Source organism: Phragmites australis, chromosome 23 (genome assembly GCF_958298935.1).
Source record: "Phragmites australis chromosome 23, lpPhrAust1.1, whole genome shotgun sequence".
NCBI lineage: Eukaryota > Viridiplantae > Streptophyta > Magnoliopsida > Poales > Poaceae > Phragmites > Phragmites australis.
In genome coordinates, this window is record NC_084943.1 from 3,378,432 (window position 1) to 3,400,912 (window position 22,481).

Below are 22,481 nucleotides of genomic sequence, written 5' to 3' on the forward strand. Positions count from 1 at the left end.
CAGGGGTAGCACGCAGGACGGGGGCGACAGTCGGCTCTCAACAGCTAGGGTTGAAGTCGGAATTTGGGTGAAGAGATGGGCATGTGGGTGATCGGGTGGAGAGGTGAAGTAGGCCAGTGGACTTTGCCACTTTGGATTGTGGCTGGTGGGCTCAAATGAAAAATGTGAATCCCACAGGAAATTTTCGATTGAAAACCAGATTTCAAAATACAATCAGAAAAATAGCTAAACTACTTTTATTCCATTTTTGAATTAAAATTTTCGTTTTCTTCCTATTCCCGCGTACACGAAGATAAAAAATGGTCGGGACAAATATAGAAAAAAGGACGGGACTGAATCTTGAATAATATTTTTCTGGGACGAAATGTATTGCACACATAATACTGCTTACAGTCACAGCAATGAGCCAGATCATCTGCAGCCTGCGCCTAATTTTACTGCTACTGCACTCGAGCAATTCTGATCTCTTTCTTTCCTTCTGATCCTGTACGCTACACAAGAACAATTTGCTAAAACTCTTCACTTGGCGCGTAATTCAGCCGACTCATTTCACTACTCTCGCTTTCGAGCTGAAGGCGCAACACCTCGGCGTCCATCTCGACGGCAGACACTCTAGTACAAGGGGCACAAGACCAGAACGGACAGAGCTGAAGATCTCTCTTGCAGACGGCTCCAAGTCACTCTTTCTTGAGGAGATCGTAGAACACCGCCGGCTTCTTGTAGTTCTTGGCGCACGCTTCCTGCAGCCAAGCAATATCGCAATTCGTCAGGTTAGTTTCAGTGGTCAGTGGTGCAGCCACAGCTTCAGATTCCAGCTGAAAGTTTAGACGGATCGGTTTGTCTCCTTTCCACTTGCCTGCATTGCAAATGCTATGTGGAGCAGAGTCGCCTCCGACCACGGCCTGCCGATGAACTGAAGCCCGATGGGAAGCCCGCCCTTGTCATGCCCAACCTGACAAATTCATCACCGGATTTTCCCATCCGTGTTACAGCATTTGTCTGGGTCTTATCTCTGCAGATATGGGGTCAGTTCAGGTGTCCGTTACCATGACGGTGATGGCCGGCAATCCCAGGAAGTTCCCTGCTATGGAGTACCGGACCAGCGCGGCTATCGTTGGAACAAAGAATGAACACCCAGTTAGGATGCATGGTGGTAAAATGTGGAGTGGAGCCAGGTGGAAAAATTCGGCCGAAAACTGATGATAAACCCAGTTTACCGGGTCTATCGGTGAATCCCGATAGAATTTTTTTTTACCATATTTACCGGAATTTTATTTTAATTTCATCTAGTATATCCGATAAATCGTGTTTACCGGTGACCTTCGATAAAGTTTAGTTACCGGTAAAAAAAACCTTAAGTGGAGCCACTGAAAACGTTACTGAATTCTTTCTTGCGCATGATTACCTCCGTTTATGTAGTCGAGTTCCCCGGTGCTCAGCGCATCGTCTTGCAGCGTGTAGGCGGTCACACTGCAAGGAGGAGTTGGCAATGGAGGAGCAGGAAGGATGAACGAGGAGTTGCATGTGAAATGACTGTTCGAAAGCTAATCAGACAAGTGATGAGAACTGAATTTACCCTGTCATCGGTGAGACGATCACGTCTGCTGTCTTGAAGATCTCCTTGTGGAAGTGCATCTGACGGTTCCTGGATACACGTTTTATTTACAGTTTCATATCAGGTTACATGAACCATCAAGGAAAACAAAAACCACAGCACTCAATCTTACTATTTTTAGGATATAAACTGCAGTATCGTTAGCATAAAATTGGTTCATTAGCTTAAATGGCTCGATCAGACAAAGAAAAACTCACCGAAGCCGTTGCGAGTTCAGGTAAGCTCTGCTGCTGAATGAACCGTAGACGCTCAGCGCGACCCTTGCGTCCCAACCAATTTCAGACCTCTTCCTGGCACAACTCACATTACACGGTTTGTCAGTTGAGCCGCCATAAGCTTGCTTGCATCAAATATGCACATGACATCGTTCATTCAAACTGCCTTACAGCTTGTCAAGGTATTTAGCGAGCGAGGTAGTGCATTCTGAACCGATAGTCACGTAGTGCGCAAGCCGCATCTCCTCGATCTCAGGAACCGTCACATCCACAGTCTTGCAGTGTGAAAAAAAAATTTGATGTCACAAGAAGAAATGAGACCTCTTTTCTGCTGGATTCCACGAGTTCTCATGGAGTTCTTGACAGACTTTGCATGAACATTTCTCTCTGGCAAAATCTACTTTAACTACTAAGGCTACTTGTATCCTCGGACACAGGCCGGGATAGTGCTATTCCTTTATCTAAAAAAGGGGTTATTTAGATTCATCATATTATAAATATCGCGGTTTTGAAATATACCATCACAAATCCAGTATTTGAAAACATGCCATTATAAATCTCTTGAAATTAGATCAATGCTATTACAAATCTTCTGAATATTTTCTCCTGAATTTTGAATTCATGTCATTGCAAGAATGGCATGGATCTAATTTTAAGAGATTTATAATAGCATGTTTCCAAATATCGGATTTATAATGATATATTTCAAAACTGCGATATTTATAATGGCATGAATCTAAATAACCCAAAATCTAAAAAATCTCTAACTACTGAATCTTGCTCACCTGCCAGCCATAGTGTGCATGCAGCGTCTGGAGAGCTTTGTCACAGCAGCTTCTGATATCCTCTGCGCTGTCATTGAACCACTGTTTTCACCACAACGTTAGCACAATGTTCAGAGTCCCTTGGCTACTTTGGGTGCTCGATTGCAGTCGTACTGACCTTTGCGTATTTCGCTAGCTTGATGTTGCTGATGGACAGTGTGGACCTGAGCAGAGGCAGGTTCAGCTCAGGCTGCAGATAGAAACTTGTCAGACTAATTCAAGTTCATCGGATAGCAAAAACAGTAGGTAACTTCAGAAATAGCAGGTCTTTTTAAATACCCGCAGGTAGGATGGTTGAGACTGATCAACGATCGCTGAATATCTGAAAGAACCAAAACATAAGAAATTTTTTCACATTTCAGGTCATGCTATGCAGTTAATGGCAATGAGATCCACAAATGTTTCTGAAAGAAATGAAGTGTGGTGACTCACGCGATGGCAGCATCCTCGACCGTCCCTGCCAAGATCCCCGGCATCCCGACCGTCCAATTCAGCGGAAGGACCCTGCAGCACCAGTAGCAGCAGTTGAGACTGACACGAAGGCCAAGCCGGCGGCCGGCGGCCGGCGGATTAGGGGACGACGGCGTAAAGTACGACGGCAGAGGACGACGGCGTAAAGTACGTACCCGGCGTTGGAGAGGCGTCCGGCGGTGGGCTTGAAGCCCACGACGCCGCACAGCGCCGCCGGCATCCGGACGGAGCCTGGAACCACAGCCATCAGCGGCATTCATGCAGCGCTCAGTACAAGCACGCACGTGGAAGTCTGGATGCATGCAACAGGAGGACATGCATGCTTGTGGTGATGGATGTCACGTACGTACCGCCTCCGTCGACGCCGAGGGCGACGGGGCAGAGGCCGGCGCAGACGACGGCGGCGGAGCCGCTGGAGGAGCCCCCGGCGACCTTGCTGACGTTGTACGGGTTCCTCGTGGACCTGCATGCAGACAGCAGTACACAATGAACGCAACGGGCTAGGAGCACTACCTAGACTGTGGTCCAGTCCCGGTCGCAGTACAGTTTCAGTTGATGGCCATTTCTGCATCCAGCTAGGATGCCAATTTTGTTTTACAATTTCTTTTTCACCGACGAAACATGTTATTGCACTTTTGTAACCTTGCCTCGATTGTTCATTCGATTGCAAATTTCAACGGTTGAAGTGGGCTTTCATCGAGCAAGTAAACAAGTGGCACTCCTTGTTTGCTGGAGGGTCGTACTAAGTAATGCGAGTTTGTGATGGATTGGATTAACCGGATCGGGCAGTAAACAAGTGATGCGTGCAAGGAGACAACAGCAACTGGTAGATCGATCAGCTCACTCTCAACTGAGGCCAGGCCAGGCTGGACCTGTACGTTCCTTCTGTCCGAACCTGGTGCTGGGTACCAGGCTAGCTATAGCTAGTGCTAATGACTGACAGCAGATCAGATCACACACTGATCAGTGAACACTGTACAGCGAGTGAATGATCAGTACTAGCTAGTACAGTAGTGGTAGTAACTAACCCTGCGTTGTGGTTAGCTAGGTGGTTGCGCAGGTAATAATACGAGGAAATGCAATTTTTGTGTAGGTATGATTAATCCTCTTCGTCCATTCTTTCATCTAATATCTACCTATTTGTTAATTTTCATGTCACATGATTTTTTTCACTATTTATTTAATATGATTCTTAATACAAATGAATAATTTTGATAGTCCATAGGAACGCAAGAGCTAATAGAATTTTTCACTCGAATGATAAGATAGATGCATGGGTACGTACCCGTGATGCGGGTTGATGCCGCTGGTGCCGGCGCCGAGCTCGTGCATGTTGGTCTTCCCGGCCAGGATGGCGCCGCACGCCCGCAGCTGCGCCACGCACGCCGCGTCCGCCGAGCACCGCCGCGCCGCCCCCAGCCACCGCGTCCCGCCTGCATTGCAACCATCGAACAAACGATCTCATCAACCATGCCACTGGCATGCAGATCGATGGATCCACAGCTCGGCAGAAGCACCATCGACCATTTTGCCAGGCCGGCTACCGGTACCGGACTAGTACGGCGAGCGTACAGCAGTGAGCTGCATGCATGCATGGTCCACAAATTTACCCTGATCGATCACTAACTAACCAATGCCACCACCCTGCAGCTAGCCTTTACTTCATGTTTCGCAGTTTAATGCTATCATGCATAATTGCGGAGCCATGCATGGCTCTGGATCGTCAACTGACGATTACCGAAACCCGATGTATATATGTAACATCTCATACCTGTGGTGGGATAGGGTAGGCAGTCTATCTCGTCTTTCACCGCCACCAGCACGCCATCCATCGCTGACAGAGGCGTCCCTGCAGTCAAATGCGCACAGCGATTCAGATTCAGGTGATTTCCACATGCATGTATGCACGCGTGATCATAGCGTCCACTCTGCTGTCTGTCTGTCTGTCCTCTCCTCTGCTCATCTCAACCGGAGTGCAGCCACTGCTGTACTGAGCATGCAGAACGACCTAAAAAGATGTGTACCATGTTCTACCTCTCCTAGTTACTCACTATGTAAAATAAATAAATTCTTCACCTGAACGTGACAAATCCCAAACTGGCTGTTGCCTCTCCTTTGATCATCTCTCACTCTCGAGTCTTGACGACAACATGTAACCAGCAGGATTCCGTTTTTCCGATTTCATTCTCTTTTTTTTTTTGTCTCCTACCATTTCATTTCTTTTTAGGGAATTGGTGCTTTCAGATGTCAGAGCAAAATATTCAGGAGGTTTCTCTTTTGGACAGCTTGTGGTTGCAAGTTACTACTGGATTGATGGATGCATGTTACTCTTGGTTGGTAGCAAGTGGGTACAAACTACAAAAGTTTGGTGGACTATATGTCAAAACTAAAAGAGGATAAGAGGCAGACAAAAGGCTTGTTGTTGGTTGAGAGGAAAAGAAATGACATTTTCCTCTGTACTACCATCAGTTGTCACTGTTTCTGTTAGTGTGCAGCATCAACCTTGAAGCCAATTAACTATTTCTTCACTTGTTTTTAATAATTTATTTTACCTTTCTGGTATCTGAGTGTGGACTGCTCAGCCTGCTTCATGATGTCCTCAGGGCTGCAGCTGATGAAGAAGGCCATGTTGAGGCCAAGGCCTGAACACTCTTTCACTGCAGCCAGAAACCTCTTTGCAACCTGCATGCAGCAGCAGTGTAACAGTGAGAAATATGTAAAAATATTTCTTGTCACTTACAGTTTACAGTTTCACAACATCATATAATTAATTGTCAGTAAAAATATATAATTTTACCGAGCTTAAACTTTGCTGTGTCAGTAAAAATATGTAACAATTATGAGAGACAGAGCTATACCCAGTACGGTAACAGTGAGAAATTACCGTGCAATCCTTAGAGCTGCTGTCAAGAACAAACGCAAACTGAAACTCACCTGAACAGGTGTGGTCTCTCCCGAGCTGTAAGCGTTGGAGAAGTCCCTGATCGTCCAGCGCTTGAGGCCCAGCGCTGGCGCGGCGAGCGTGGACTCGAGGCGCGCCGGGAGGCAGCTGACGGCCTCCTGAACTCGCTCGGCCGGCGACAGGTCGGGCTTCGTCAGGCTCACATTCTGCTCCGGAATGTCTGCAGCAGCAAGCAACAGTGTGTTTCGTCGGTTGAGCTGAAGTTCAGAGCTTTGCATTGTCAGATGCAGCAGAAAGAGATTCAGAACCTTCCCAGCTGTGGGTTGCGGTGAACAGCGGCGGCTCCGGGATTTCGGCATCGGAGACGAGCTGCAGATAGTGGACTCAGAAGTCAAAGAACTGTGGATTTTTAGGAACTGACTGATCCCAGAAAGTGCATGGGAAACTTCAGTTGTCACTAATCTTTACATGCATGCATGGCAACTTCTCTATATTGGTCTGAAGCATTATCTACCATTGTCAGGAAAGTTTTTTTTCCAGTGAAGATAATTTTGTGTTTGAAGGAGAGATGGAATTTCAGGGGAGTTGAAGCTCTGCTGTACCTTATTGATGAGATTATCCTTCTTCAAGAAGTAGAGCACGATCTGCCCGATGATCGGCATCTCGAGGATCCACACGAAGATCTTCACCAGAAGCCCAGCAACCCGAGGAGCTGATCAAAGACCAAGAAAAAAGTTTCTGAAACAAGAACCAGAAGAATTCTTCTACTCCAAGATCTGAATTCAGAACACCAAATTCCGAACAGAATTGGGAATGAGCAGCAAGGGAGAAGACCTTTGACATTAGGGCTGATGTAGAATTCGTCGCTGCCGGGGCCGAGATCGACGTCGGCGGCCGGCTTGTAGACCTTCGGAGGCGAGCTGAAGAGGCCCATGGACGATGAGAGCAGCAGGCAGGCAGGCAGGCAGTCAGGCACCCTGAAAGCGTGGACAAGGACTGCTTCTAGCTGTGTGATTAAGCCGAGAATTGGTGCTTATATACGCCGATGATGGAGAAGAAGAACGATAAGAACAAGGACAAGAGGTGATTGATTTCTTGGTAAAGAGTTAATTGGAGGGGAGCGGACAAAAGGCTAGTCTCTCTCTCTCTCTCTCTCTCTCTCTCTCCCCCCTAGCATTTCTTGTTGCAAATTTGGCGGGGGGATCAGGGAGACGGTTGCTTAGTTTCCAACGGTATCTTCCAGCTTGGGGTTGTTTTGCCTTGTGTGTTACTAGTTGCTACCACACCGATGCCAATAATCTAATCGACGTCATTTCATCTGTCCTTGAAGCACATCGCTTGAATATATTCTGTTCTTGCGTATACAAGTTGAGTGTTGCAAGATAATGTGGCTGAAAAAACACTAACTGGAAAACTGAACTTGCAGGCAGTAAATATGTTTTCAGAAACTGAGGTGTCAGTAGTAAATTACTAAACTTAATTTAAATAAGTTATAAAATTATAGTTAGCCATTTCAACAAAATAAACCTCTGCTGCAACTGAAATAATCTAGTCAAATCTGACCAAAAAGGTGGAGAAAGAAAATCAATAATTAATGCCATGAGACTACATTGACGAAAACGTCGTGTATGGAAGAAATATGTACTTTAAGGATCTGGTTGCATTAGTGTCGATTTGAAAACGATGTCCAATTTTTATTTGGAGTGCATCTTATTGTCAAATCAAAGATTCGTACCTGACGACATTTCCCTTTCAGTTACATTTGAGATAAGGAGCAAAGACAAAAAAGACAATGAAAACTCTAAAAAAAATTCTCCCGTTCCACTGACAGTTTGACACTAGTACTGAAATAAGAAGCCTGTACTTTTTCTAGAAAAGAAGGATCGAGACAATGGAGGATTCAATCAGCCGGATAAGACGTATTGTTGGGTGTGAGCCAAATTCATTAGCCATCAAAATGACGAGGCTTTTGAATTGTGATCTTGCTCCTACCCGCACCATTCTTGATCTTTCGATTCTGTTATTTTCAGAGTTTATGTGCACTATAGATGTTCAAAGTATATTGCACACCCTTCTTTAACAATTTAAGCTCTACCATGACTTAGTTCGTGCAACCTCAATATAGTATCAGACCCAATGGTCTTGAGTATAAGACCTGACAAAATTAATTAAAAGAACTAATAATTATGAACCACTTTAATTTTTACATATTAGGATTGATGGATCTTTACATGAGGGTGAGCGTTACAGTATATTGTACTCCTTTTCTAAACACGTTAACATTTTGAGTCAACCGATCAATAATGAACCTCAACAATAAGGAAACAAAAAACTTAAATGAGAATCAAACTAATTTGAAGTAAGAAATAAAGTATTTAAAGAAAAATACCATTAAAGAAAACACTAGAAGTCGTTATCCACCCTCAACGTGTGCTTAGAGCAATTTAACAACCTTTCTCCCACCAAACTCATTCCAATTAATCACTTCACCAAAAATGTGTACATTCAAGCCAGGACCTCTCACACTCTACATGAATCAACCGTCACCAATAAATGTCACCAATTTTTCCATACCCAGAAATCCTATCCAAAATCACAAGCATACAAAAAAAAGGCTTCTAGAAGCTAGACCAATTGAAAAAGGAAGAACAAAAGATAAAGGATTAGAGAAGAAATCAGCAACCAACTATTCCAGCAATTGATTGGGCTTGGTTGCATGCATCCCCATTCAATTCTCCCAACCCCATCAACACTTGCAAGATGGGTTAACCCAAAACCACTCCAGTCCTCAACCATTAACTTGCCTCCTATGATTGATTAAACCCTGTGCAATGCTCAACCAAAAGGGAGGCCAATTTACTCTTTGTGATTATGAGCTTCCTCTTTCTCTTGTTTGTGATGTGGTTATGCTGTTGAGTGCTCATTGACCATTGATTGCACACAGATCTAAGGCCTGATGCCACAAGAGTGGCTCTTCAATTGGATGCATCCATGTCTGCATATAGCTCCCACGAGGCATGCACTAACCCATCGTGTGTTATGGTATGGAGTGGCACTGTACAGCCTACATCAGGAGCAGTTTGCATCTTATGGTGTAAGGCCACAGTTGGGGAACATTACACATTCCAGTTGAGAATGTTGTTAGTATGAAATATGCAAAAGTACATGATCGAACCATTGTAGTAATTGTCTTTCTAGATGAACCCACGGTAGAAGTAAATTCCCTATCAAATTATTACAAGGCATATACCATGTCTATGCGGGAAAAAAGAGATGGTCAAATGTAAATAAAGCTTAAAATTAATAGCAGCAAATCATATAGAAAAATCTAAAAGCGATAACGTGCCGCACCGTTGAGTTATGCAACGATGAGTCTTTTTTTAAAAAATAAATGCAACAATGGGTCTAAACTAAGAATGGTTAAAATATGAATTGAAAAATGTGGTAGAACGGCACACCACCACCCCTCAAATGAAATAAGAAATTGCACTGATTCCGTGACAGGGTGGAGACCAACTAGGGCAATATATATATATATATATATATATATATATATATATATATATATATATATATATATATATATATATATATATATATATATATAGACACACACACACGACGAGTCTATTATGCACCTAGACGCACTATAGGTTACCACTTCCCACATCTCAGTTACAACTTAAAAAACTATCAGTTACAATTAATATATATAAAGACCGAAGTTACGTTTTAGATTTACCGTAATTACAATCGTGTTTCTTAGATTGTACATCATTAAACAAAGAATTCGTTAGGAGTTACGTTCATTCATAATGCAATTACAACTCAAATTTGTTTTATTTACGTCTGGTTGTAACTCCCTGTCTCGCAGATTATAACTCTGATATATATACACAAACATGGCGAGTTTATTTTGTGCCTAAACGCATTGTAGTTTACTGTTGCGACAACCCCTAATTACAAATCAGAAAACTGTCAATTACAATCCACTAGGTAGAACAGTTACAACCGCACATACAGAAATACGTAATTGCAGTATGGGTTACATTTATCCATAACGCAATTGCAACTTAATTTTTTTTTATATATGTCTAGTTGTAACTCCTCATCTCACGGATTGTAACTGACAGTTTTTTAAGTTATAATTGGGAGATGATATAACAGTAAACTATAGTGTCACTAGACATATAATTAATTTATATCAATCGTTCAACACCCACCTCATATCTCATTTCTCCGATCGAATACTAAAGTTCTGTGGCTTGTAGTTAACAATTACACAAGTGAATTGTTCCAATCTCTTAATAAATTATCCCATGCGCTGCAATGGAACAAGACGGTAATTGTTGTGTAGTGCCACTTAACCTAAAAAGCACTTTTCAAGACAAATCTATATAGTACAATTGTTTGTCATCCAGCTAGACATCCATGTGGAATGATGACACTGAAAATTCCTTTCTTTAAGCTTGAATTCAGGCCGACATATTTGTTGTTGGTGAGAGCGTATACTATGTTATAGGAATTTTCGTCAGGAAGTCGTGCACCACTACTCCATTTGTTTTTACCCTGTTTATATGGTACAATATTGACTACTCCATCACTTTCACTGACGGTTTTCATATATGTCCTTTCGATGATTCTGAGGCTGCCAAATTGTTAGTTCAGAAAATGTCGCCATACTCCATTTTTCAACTTGTAACCGCATCAGCAGCAGTCATACTCCATATACCCAAACGTTTCCTTCCCAAAGAACCAAGAAAAAAAAAACCAGCATGGAGATGGATTATGGGCTGGAGACCATGCTTCATCATTGTGCTAGTTGCTACAGCCATTCTCATAGCCTCTGAAAGAACACATCAGTTATTGAATCTGCACATGGCACAAATAAGCATTCCTTGTAGCTGGAATCACACATTGACATTGATACTCGGATTACATTTTGCAGCAAACAGTAATCACTGACACAGTGAGACCTCATCAAGCAGGCTATAAAAACTGAGCTTGCTGGACCGGGATTCAGCACACAAATCTAACAATCAGTTTCTGTGAATGTACATGGATCTACCTACATATGAGAGCATCCATGAACTGTTTGTTAGTAAGGCATCTGGGCAATCTTTTCATCACCTTCTACTTCCTCGTCTGCTCCTGTAACTGTTAAGAGTCGAAAGTCCCCCAGCAAACACTGACATCCCTGAGGGCGGGGACGAGGGTGGTTGAATTGATGGGAGCGGTGAAAAGCAACTCCCGTTGCCTTTTGGGAGGTCAAAGTCATATAAATCATCGGCAAAGACCGCGAATTCAGCATCACCATTTCTGAAGTCCAGCGGCAATGGCATACCCCTGGATTCCAGGCTTTCAGGCTCCAAAACCACACTGTCGAGGTCTGTCAGTGATTTCAATTGACGTCCCAGAGAAGCAATGGTCTTTTGGCACTCTGCGAGCTTCCCAGCTGCGTTAGCGAGCTCCTTTTCCTATAACAAACATAACAATTCGAAATTGGATTCAGTATGCTGACTAATTGGTGATTGAGGTATGCTGTCTAAGCAACCTTAAGCTGCAATAACTGTGGTAGTCCTATTTGTCTTCTGATATGATGCTTAAAGTACTACATGTTCATAAGGATGTATTGGATCAGTTCGAAAAATGTAAGGATGTTTTGGGCTCCGGACCTTGGGTGTTAGCCATGAACAAAATGCTATCAGAGTACCTAGAACCTAACAGACCAATGTTATGTTCAGGATCAAGTACCGTCGGCAAAGAGGAAAGGGTGCACAAGGAAAGAAGGAAGCAGCAGAAGATTGAGTTAAGTTTGGTAGGAGATGAGTTAGAGATTGAGTCCAGATTTAGTTGAGATTTGTTAGGGCCGGGCTCTATATATAGCAGTCGGCATCCATTGACAGGCAGGTAATGAATCAATCTATTTCCACACCTCTCTCTGTTCCTCACCCCACTGCTGCGTTCGGCCCTTCCCCGGCGTCACAACGGGCAGGAAACCGGCCAAGGAGCGGCTGGAGACCTCCCACATCTATCCAATCCGATCACTTCCACACAGACATGACAACCAACTAACCAAGTATGAAGAGAAATTTACCTTCTTGACCTTCAGCTCTCCGTTTGAGTTTGCAAGCCGCCAGTGTTTCGCGTCCCGACTATCCCTTGAGAGCTGAGCCTCCAGCTTTCGGCATTTCTGTTCATACTCTTCTGACAGCAATCTCTCCTGCCCAATCTCCCTATGGAGCAAGCTCACCTTGTTTGTCAGTTTGATGAGCTCCCTCTCCGCTGTTTCAAGTTGATGCTCCATAACCATTCTCTCTGACTGCACAGCCTCTGCCTTGGCAGTGAATTCTTCAGCTGACGATACCTGTTCCTCAAGTTTTGCTTCTAGTGACTCCACCTTCTGGTTGAGATTTCTGGCATCCTGATGTGCAGAATGAAGCTCTGACTCCAACACCTTTTTTATGGCCTCTAGAGCTTCTAGCTGCATCTGGAGCTCTGCAGAAAATACCTTCTCCTTTTCCACATCGTGCTCAAGTGCAGTCACCATGACACGCAGTTTTACAGCTTCTGAGTTTGCTAACTGGAGTTGTTCCTCTAATGTTTCTTTATCAGACTCCACAGAAAGAGTTTTCTCTGCTTCAATCTTCATCTCTAATTGTGCTGAGAGTTCTTCATGAAGCGCCTTCTCTTTTTCTACCTCATTCTCTAGTGCTTTGGTGATCTCACGCAGTTTCTGTATTTCAGCGTTTGCTGAACACAGCTGTGCCTCCAAGGATTCTTTAACAGCCTCAACAGAAAGAGTTCTCGCTTCTTCAATTTTCAACTCTACTTGTGCTGCTAGTTTGTAATGCAATGCCTTCTCTTTTTCTACCTCAACCTCTAGAGCTTTGATAATGCCTCGCAGCTTCCCTGCTTCAGTATTTGCTGAGCACAGCTGCACCTCCAATGATTCTTTAACTGCATCAACAGCTTCTTCGATCTTCACCTGTAACTGTGCTGTTAGTTCTTTATGCAGCGCCTTATCCTTTTCAACCTCATTCTCTAGTGCTTTGACAATGTCACGCAGTTTCTCTGTTTCAGTGTTTGCTGAACACAGCTGTGCCTCCATTTCTTCTTTAGCATTCCGCGCAGCCTCTCCATTTGCTTTCTGCTGTTCACAAAGAACCCTCCCGGCCTGAAGCCTCTCTTCCAATGATGCCACAGTTTGGTGAAGCTCTGCGGCTTGTGCTGACATCAGTTCCAACTGCGACTCCAACTCTTTCTGCCCTGCATTTTCCTCCAATGACGTTACAACCATAAGTAGCTCCTCAACTTCTAGAGATTTGGACTCCAACTGCAACTCCAAAGCCTTCCTTTCTGAGTCCAATCGCTCCATGTCTTCCAAAGCAGCAAATTTGGAGTTATTTGCCGAGTCCAACTGCATTTGCATTTCAACCAGCCTGTTCTTCGCCGCCACTAGAGCATCGCAGGAAATGTCAAGCTGATTTCTAACCTCCATCAGGGCCATCTCAAGCTCCCTTTTCTCGCTTGCAATTGCTTCGAACTTCTCTTGCAAATCTGTGACCTGATTGTGCAATTCTTCAGTTTTGACTTTTGAGGAGTTGTTTCTTGCCACAGCCTTGTCAGAATCTGTTTCCATTTCAGAGTTAGAGCTTGTGCGGTCTGATTCAGGCAATGCAGCTAACCTTTCCATTTCAAGGAAATCATCCATTATGTCAATCTCAACAGGATTGTTCACAAGATTTCTTGAACCATCCTTGCCATTCTTAAATTGATCCAGCTCAGCAATCAAAGCTGATGCCCACAAGTCGGAATTTCGCAGCTCATTATCAACAACAACCATATGCTCCCCATTGTCGGACTGGCTGTCAGTCAGTGATTCCTTGCAAACATTGTTTTGTACAGGCCTAGAATCATTGACCAATGTTGTTGTGCGAGTTAGATGCCGTAACCTGCGGCATTCTGCCTCAACCCTTGCAATCTTTTTAACACTTTCCAAGTGCTGCTTACTCGCTGTCTCCGCTGCTTGGTTGCTCAGGTCTCTTTCCAACAGTAGTATCTTCAGATCCTTAGACTGTACAAGAAGCTTGGTCTTAAGGTTCATGTTCTCTTTCTCAATTGCCTGAAGCTTTTCTTGTAGATCATTCTGTAATAACATGGAAGATGCTTCTAATCTGGTCACTTCCAACCGCTTCTTCAGCTCAGCAATATGGTTTTGGAGCTCAGCGTTTTCAGACTCCAGCACTTGAGACTTCTTGGCAACTATGTCACGGATTTTCTCCTCTTGTTCTTGCCGTGCCAGCCGCAGCTGCCTGACACATTCCTTGAGGGCCTCGTCTAGGTGGCTGACTTGATCCTCGAGAGAAGCATTCTTCTGAGAAGAAGCTTCAAGTAGCCCCTTCAAAACTGTAGCTTCAGCTTCAGCTTGTTCCCAACCTACAAAAGAGTTATCAACAAGAAGATTAAGGACACTGTAACATAGAAGGAACAATGCAAACTTCTCACACGTGCAAATTTAAGATTATCATTTAGTACTGGAAGAATAAATGAAATGGATCAATTTGTTCTCTCACTTACAGAACTTTAAAGGTGCAATTCTAAAAACAAAACGATTAAGTAAGTTAATGAACTGAATAACTCAATTCACACATAATGTTCACTATGGAGCAAATTTTACCTGCGACAGCCTCTTCTGCGACTTTAGCATGCTGCTTCACCAAGTCCTCTTTTGCTCTGATAGTCAAAAGTGCAGCAGAAAGTTTGTCATTCAAACCCTTCATGGTCTCCTTGACCTCTTCATCTCTGATATTGGAGAATACATGTGGTTCTACTGATTGGCCATGCTGCGGGGTAGGATCATTTAAATTAACCCCCGCTGCTAGCTTGCTACTCAAGGATTTTGTGACTCCATCTTCTTGGCTGTCATCAAGTTTACTTCTTGAAGAGGCTTTGGGAGATTGGTCATGACATGGCGAAGCATTATTTGAGATAGGCCTCAGAATCTCCTGGTTCAACATGAGTGAAAAAAATATAAATAAACTATTTTCATAGAATGAACAGAGCATTCGCTGCAATTCAAATTGTGTCCAGAGCTGCCACTAGAAGTTATCTATGTCTAGACAACGATAAAAAAATCATTAGTCTCCATTTGAGTAGTCAAATCAGTCACCTTTCTTCCAAGGAATGTGCAAAGATGTTGATTGTTGACAAAAGGTACATTTTTATGTGATTGTTCTTGCGGAACTTAATATCCTCAGAGGATAACACTAATGCATATAAATTCCAAGGGCTAAAATCAATTTGTCTAATAATACATTTTTGCTTTACCAGAGCTAGCAGGTTAAATCATGCGGCTAAAGGAAAATAATAAATATAACAAATTCCATTCAATAAAAAAAGGTAGCGATCTTGTTTGGTGATCGAAGAACTTTTGAAGCTGAAGGGAGGAAATGATCTACTCAAAAACTAGATTGGCTCAAAACTACATCAGTATCTTAATGTCTCCCTTGCCTACAACATTGGAAAAAAAGAGAGTAAAGAGCAATATCTGAGAAGAAGATCCAGATCTATAGCTTCTCATTTCAAGCCGGAGTAGCAAAATATGAATTTGTTATGGTTAGAAAACACAGGACTTGACCGAACAGTGTATCAATCAACCAAACATCAAGGGATAAAACTAGCAGGTGAAGTTTACTTAACTCCCACTTGAGTTATGTTAAGTACCAACCGACCACTAGTAATTTTTTAGCATCAATAGGACTCAAGTTTTGAGTTTGCTTGAAAAAGAATACATGATTCTGGGGGGAAATTCTAAATAGATCACAGGCCGAAGAAATAGCAAACTTCATTCTAAGAAATTTCAGTGTCCTAAAACCTCAAAGAACACTACAATTTTCTAATTTTATGGTAAACTCAGATTGCATCTATCAGAAAGTAAAAACGGTTATGATTAGAACATGTAACTGCAATCAACTCGTGCTGATGAAATGAAAAGATCTACAGGGTACAAAATTAAGGCATGGGGCTAAACCTGATCGTCAGAGCACTGCTCGGAGTGCGATGACACAGACATAGAGCTGTCGCTACCACCGGGGCTCTTATCGGACGACTTGCGCCTCCAGAGCCAACCCGCATGGTCCATAACCATCAACCACTCAAAAGATCAAGAGTGGTTATGCTGCTCTCTGGGCTACCACCATATGCAGGTTTCAGAAATCAACATTGGCACATGAAGCATTGGATTTGAAGAGAAATCTCTGCACCATAAGCAGAGTTGTAGTTTACTAGTCTGAATTAAACAGCATGCAGTAGAGATTATCACTCCAGAATGGTAACAACAGTCGTGAAAAATGCAGTAACATCTAAAGTACAAAGGAGAAGCCTACTTATCATCACAAGAAAGGTGGAGACCAATTTGTCGATATCATTCTCCATCACACTATTACACAACTGAACTAATGTTATTAGCATGTCAGTCCACGGGTAGAGACCAGTTGAGCTTTCTCTGTCACACTATTTCCCATAAAACAAAAGGCATTCACAGGCATAGCACATTAGCATCCAAATCCCTCTGCCCTAATAAAATGAGGTCAAACAAATACTAGCATCCGTGTTCCACACATCTGTTGACAAAGGAAAGGACATCTTGCCCAGGATGATACAACTTGGCAAAAGGAAAAAGGCAAAAAAATTGGTCCCTGCCACAGCTCTAACAGCATGCGCTGCAAAACTACCGTTTCTTTTCTTTAGCACAACTTGGCAACAGTTAAACGATATACTTATCATCAACACCAAATCTGACCACGATAGAGTAGAATCCCAGGAAAAACAGGCAACGCCCTAACAAATGGCAAAGCGCAGAACCCCCCAAGGCCAAAATTTATCAGCATGAAATCCAACCAGGAACTCTTCAGAAATCCAGCAGCCAAGAACACCCAAGAAAACAAGGTGAAGCATTGTTGCAAAAGAAGCACTACAAAGACAATCTTTTTCAAGGAGAAATCCAATCAGGTACCTCCTTCCCGCATCAGAAGAAATGGATGGATAGTTCCAAAAAGAAGTTACGATAAATAGTACTCTAACAGAGATAAACCAGGCATTTTCTTTTTTACTTTTGAAGTCCCAAGAATAAAAATTGTAGCCACCGACTGCTCCCAGCTCCCCAAGAGAAGAGAAACAACCCACACGAGAAATCAAAATCGTTGGGGGGGGGGGGGGGGAAACAAGAGGCACAAAAGCGAAATCCGTGAACATGGAAGCGTGAAGCCCAATCTGGTTTCCTCCTTACTAATTACCTAAATCATTGCGCGAAATCCACCACCAAAATCTCCTCAAAATCCCATCTTGCGCGCCCTCAGATGCAGTCCGAGAGGTTTCAGCAGAAAAGGAAGGAACAAGAAAGAGGGGAAAATAAACACAGAGCGATTGAACAAACTCCATGGTGTAGTAGTACCAAGAAGCACGAGGGGGGAAGAAGCGATTAATGGCGGGCATTGATACCTGGAGTTAAACCTGTGCACGGAGAATGCCGCGCATCGCAAGAACAGAAGGACTCCGTGAACACAGCCAACACTCTCCCTCGTTTCTCTTTCCCCTCCTCTTCTACTACCTCCAGAGGACAGCGAAGTCTAGCTGCGAAAAAGCGAGAAGCGTCACATTGCCCGGCTCACCCGAGCGCAGATGGGAGCAAGGAGACACAGACAACCGCGCAAGAACGCGAGCTGCGAAAAGGCAAGGAAAAGCGAAAGGGGGCTAGCGGGCGCCACCTGCGGCTCTCGCTCGCCATGTGAGGGGGAGGCCACAAGCCACAGGCACAGGCCTGCAAGTACGGGCACTCGGATCTCCTCCCTCGTATGCTTTCGGGTCTCGAGGCGAGGCGAATGGGGATGATAGAAGGGAAGCCGCCCAGGGTGTGCGTGCATCGGAAGAAGCGATATATGCCAGAATCCAAAGCTTCTCTTTTCTCCTTCCGATATTGAAAAAAACAAAAAACGAAACGGAGTAGCAGTATACATATACATACAGTAGAAGCACTAGTCCGCCATTGGCGTCATTCTCCTCGTTCGTCGTCCTCCCTCCGCTCCTTGTTTCTTCTTCCCGCTCAGGGGGCTCAAATCAAGAAACCAGGCTGCAGGCCTTTTCCTCGACTTTTTCCACTCCTCTTGGTCCTGTCCTCTCTCTCTTCTCTCTCCTCTCACTCTCGCTCAACCTCAAGTGCATTAAGCACCGTAGTAGACTAGTGAGTACTAGGATTAGTACAGTGCGGTGTTCGATATGATATTGTACTAACCACCGGATTACTAGCGATTAGTGGACGATGATTCCGGCCTGGACGCTTGATTGCGAGATCCCAGCGACGGACCAGGGAGCCGGGGATTTGTTTAGCCGAGTCCTGGAGTGAAGGTCGGGGGTAGCTGATGGAGCTCTGGCTGTTTCGTGCACCTCACGACGGTTCGCGCCTGTCCGTTTGTCTGACGAGAGACCTCCACCGCTTGGCTGCTTTTTCCTTTCTCCTCCGCCGCATGTGGCGGGTGGGGCCCGCAGGGTGTCAGTCGTCGGTCGGCACGGGCGGGGCGAGGCGGCCGTCCGTCGGCTACTCGGTTCGGGAGCACGCGTACTCATCGGCATGCAGGGGTCTTGATCAGGGTTCAAAAAACCGTCGGTAACCGCTCAAAAATCGCGGTTACCGACCTTCCCGTTCCGGTCCGATTTCAAAAACCGCTCGGTAACCGAAATTTGAATTCAAAAAATTCGAAAAAATAAAAAAATTCAAAAAAAAATCAAACAAAATCTTAAAAAAAAACTAGACACAATTCTAAGAACTTCTGTGAAAAAAAATTTCAAAAATAATGTCGTTTGCATCATATTCTATAGGGAGAAAGTTTGAAAAAAATGAAAAAAATTGAAGCGTGCGGCTCAATTATTAACTCACGTTAAGGAAAAGTGTAACATGCAAACACATATTTTTCTTGTATAAAACGTATTTTAAGAGAACCTTTAAAATTGATTTCACTTTATTTAGAGTTTTATTAAATTCTCTATGATTTTTACAAAGTTCACAAGCATAAAGTGAATATGTTAAGAAAAATCACTGTAATTAATTTTTTCATGTCTACTATTATTTTTTCTACGTAAATCATAATATAAATAAGCTAATGAAAGTGGTTTCACTAATTTTTAAGGTGTGATGGGTCAGTTATGAATTAATCTAGTCGCAACACATTTACACAATCATGCATGTTACAATAACTAATTCATGAGTTCATATATTTTTAAAAGATATAGGATCATGTAAGAAGACTAACAAAATTAGTTTCATGATTTTTGGATTAGCAAAGAGTAAACTATGCATTTACCTTGGTTTAATAAATAAAATTTCTCACAGAAAATTTTGAACTTTTTTATGAGTATAAATACTTTTATCATGTAGATCATGTTACAAGGAATCCAACAAAATTTGTTTCACTTGATTTGAAGCTCGGATGAATTAGTTATTGATTTTACAAGATTGAACCCTTTTTTAGATTTTTTGTTGAACTGCGCTGAAATTCGATAAAACCGCTCGATAAATCGAGAAAACCGAGCGGTTACCGAGCCAAACCGCTCGGTAACCGACCGAATCGAAAATGCGAGAAAATCGCTCGGTAACCGACCCAAACCGCTCGGTTACCGAGAGGGCAAAAACATGATTTTTTCGCAAAAATTTAAAATTTGCCGAATGAATTTTCTCCGAATTTTTTTGAATTTTTGACCGGTAATCGCGGTTACCGCAGTTTTTCGGTTACCACCGGAGGTCGGTAATGCGAACCTTGGTCTTGATGGGATAGGAACGGGATGCTCTTGGTGACCGCCCCCACCGGAAAATAATTCTATAAAACCCATGCTGATGTATATGGAGTCTGATCTAATTCAGACAGCGACCATTTATTTTCTTTATTATTTTATTATATTTATATTTATATTTATATAAAGTGGTAATAAATTAGGCCTAAACACACTCGACCTAATGTCATAAGATTATTTTCCCCTACCACCTGAACTGGTACTAAGATTCCTAAGGGCGGATCCGCAGTCCCTACTGGTTGAAACGCCATTAAAAAAAAGTGGATGAGAAGAAGAAAAAATTCTCTTTACGCTTCCTCTTGTGTTTAAGAACAATTTGATTTGATGGATGTGTATAATCTCAGAAGGAAATGTGTTTGGTTATTCATATGTACTGTTCTAGTTTAACTCGATGAATACAAATATACGTTTGTAGCTCGACGGATGCAGGTTCCTACATCCGTTTATGCAGACGAGTCTATTCATCAGTATCATAATCATCTTCATACGAGAAACTAATTACAATTTCAACTCTTACATCCACTCATACAATACTGCATACACATTCATAGGTGCAACCGATCACTTAAACTGCTTCACTCGAACTGTATACACGATTCATACATGCAACCGATCACATAGCGTTGCAGGAGCGCAACAATGACGACATAGTCGCATGACGTGCCCACCCACAAACGTCGTTATATCGATTTTCCATGGGAATGCATTACTCGGCGAGAGTTCTCGCAGGATGATGTGTTTTGATGCGGGGACTAAAGCAAGCTATCCATCTCAAACTGTGCTGATATATACTACCTTTGTTCTTTTTTATTCTCATTTGCTCTTGGCACATAGAACAGAGTCACAGTTAATTCTTTCACCATGACATATTTAACCCTCTTAATTACTCTCACATTTAATTAATAGCACCTAATTCACCAGGGGCACGAGGCTCCAGTCCCTCTTCAACAATTTTTTGTTTTTTTATGAACGAGGGAGAGGAAGAGAGAGCTTTTACCTGATTCCTCAGCATCCGCCATAATCACACTCATTCAACTCAAACTCATTTTCCAATATTTTTTAATTAGAGCTCTTTAGTAAAAGATCATTAAAAAACCTAAAACGACATCTATTTAAAAATAAAATCAAATTACTAAATTAACATTTATTTTATGAAGTAAAACCTGCAAGGTTTTCAAAGAATCAAAACACCTTTTGGGCTCGTTTCGAACGTAGGAACTTTGGAGAGAGTCCCGCAGAATTAAGCCACTTCAACTATCGCATGAATGAATGGAACCAAAATACATATATAGTTTCATGTGTCACAGCACGTAGATTGCTGTCGATACAAACCCAGTTATTTTCTCCTCTTGAATTGTTCGATAAAATACAAAGTTTATAATTTATAGTCGATCTAGTGACGTAGGAGCACCTCCAGCCTGCTGGCTATAGCCAAATTTGGTGATTTCGTGAAAAAATCGGCTCTAGCCGGCTCGGTATCGAGCTTGCTACTTTTAGGAGCTCGCTATCCAACTGGTGTCGCTCGCCATATCTAAGTGAGCGGAAGAGGCTCGCTATCAAGTAACCACAACATAGAGAAGGCACGCATGTTGGAGATGTGACGATATCCTCCTGATCTGGTCAGCTCATGGCGATGGAGATCTGCGCCTTTTGTGTGCGACACAACGGACGAAGGAAGGAGACGATGAACATTACTCGACGGCCCTAATTTCTCTTCCTATCTTCTCTATTTAAAACAGTAGTTTTCTGTTGTTCTAAAAATTCAAGAACTTTTTTATGTGTTTTATAATCTATGTGCAACCCATTTTAATTGATTCACCAAAAAAAACATGTGTAAAATTTAAACTAAAATTTTGTAAAACTATACATACTTTGACAAAATTATCGCAAAACTACAAAGTTAAGCAATAATTTCACAAAAATACAGATTTAGCGCCGATTTTATCGTAAGAATATAGATATTTTGGTAAAATTATCGCAAAACTACAAATTTAAGCAATAATTTTACAAAACTACATATTCAGCGTGATTTTATCTCAAAACTACAGATTCTAGAGGAGTTATTTTCAGCCCCGTTAACATGATAATCGGGCACTGCTTGCAGTTTCACAATAGCTGTCAGCTCATGAAACGGAATATTCGGGAGTTCATGTGACTGCAAGCGGGGCCCATTTATCAGGTTAACAGACATACGATAAAATCTATAGTTTTACGATAAAATTGGTTCTAAATTTATAGTTTTATGAAACTGTTGGTTAAATATATAATTTTACGATTTACGATAATTTTACCGAAGTATCTATGGTTTCATGAGCTCCCGGATGGTCTGTTTCATGAGCTAACAGCTGTTGTGAGAGTGCAAGCAGGGCTCGGTCGTTATGGTGATAGGATTGGGAATAACTCCTATAGAATCTATAATTTTATGATAAAATCAGTGTAGAATCTGTAATTTTGTAAAATTATTGCTTAAATCTGTAGTTTTGCGATAATTTTATCAAAGATCTGTAGTTTTGTGATAAAATTATCACTAAATCTATAGTTTTGTGAAAATATTGCTTAAATCTGTAGTTTTGCGATAATTTTGTCAAAACATCTGTAGTTTGTGAAAT

The 22,481-nt window shown here is 42.5% G+C and overlaps 1 protein-coding gene across 1 annotated transcript; it reads right to left on the bottom strand.

Annotated features, from left to right (window-relative positions):
• Positions 1–318: 318 nt before the first annotated feature.
• LOC133905673 (filament-like plant protein 6) lies at positions 319–18,511 on the bottom strand. Its single transcript, XM_062347437.1, has 26 exons — positions 18,053–18,511; positions 17,530–17,661; positions 16,061–16,286; positions 14,708–15,035; positions 12,125–14,466; positions 11,156–11,504; positions 6,862–7,059; positions 6,630–6,739; positions 6,336–6,396; positions 6,060–6,247; positions 5,678–5,807; positions 4,897–4,974; positions 4,411–4,558; positions 3,476–3,588; positions 3,281–3,356; positions 3,087–3,158; positions 2,934–2,976; positions 2,773–2,844; positions 2,616–2,696; positions 2,002–2,105; positions 1,813–1,905; positions 1,577–1,645; positions 1,406–1,470; positions 1,047–1,108; positions 857–952; positions 319–740 (listed from the first exon to the last, which is right to left on the bottom strand). The coding sequence occupies exons 3-26, from the start codon at positions 16,175–16,177 to the stop codon at positions 678–680; spliced, it is 5,058 nt and encodes a 1,685-aa protein (XP_062203421.1). The 5' UTR covers positions 16,178–16,286; positions 17,530–17,661; positions 18,053–18,511; the 3' UTR covers positions 319–677.
• Between the last annotated feature and the right edge of the window lie 3,970 nt (positions 18,512–22,481).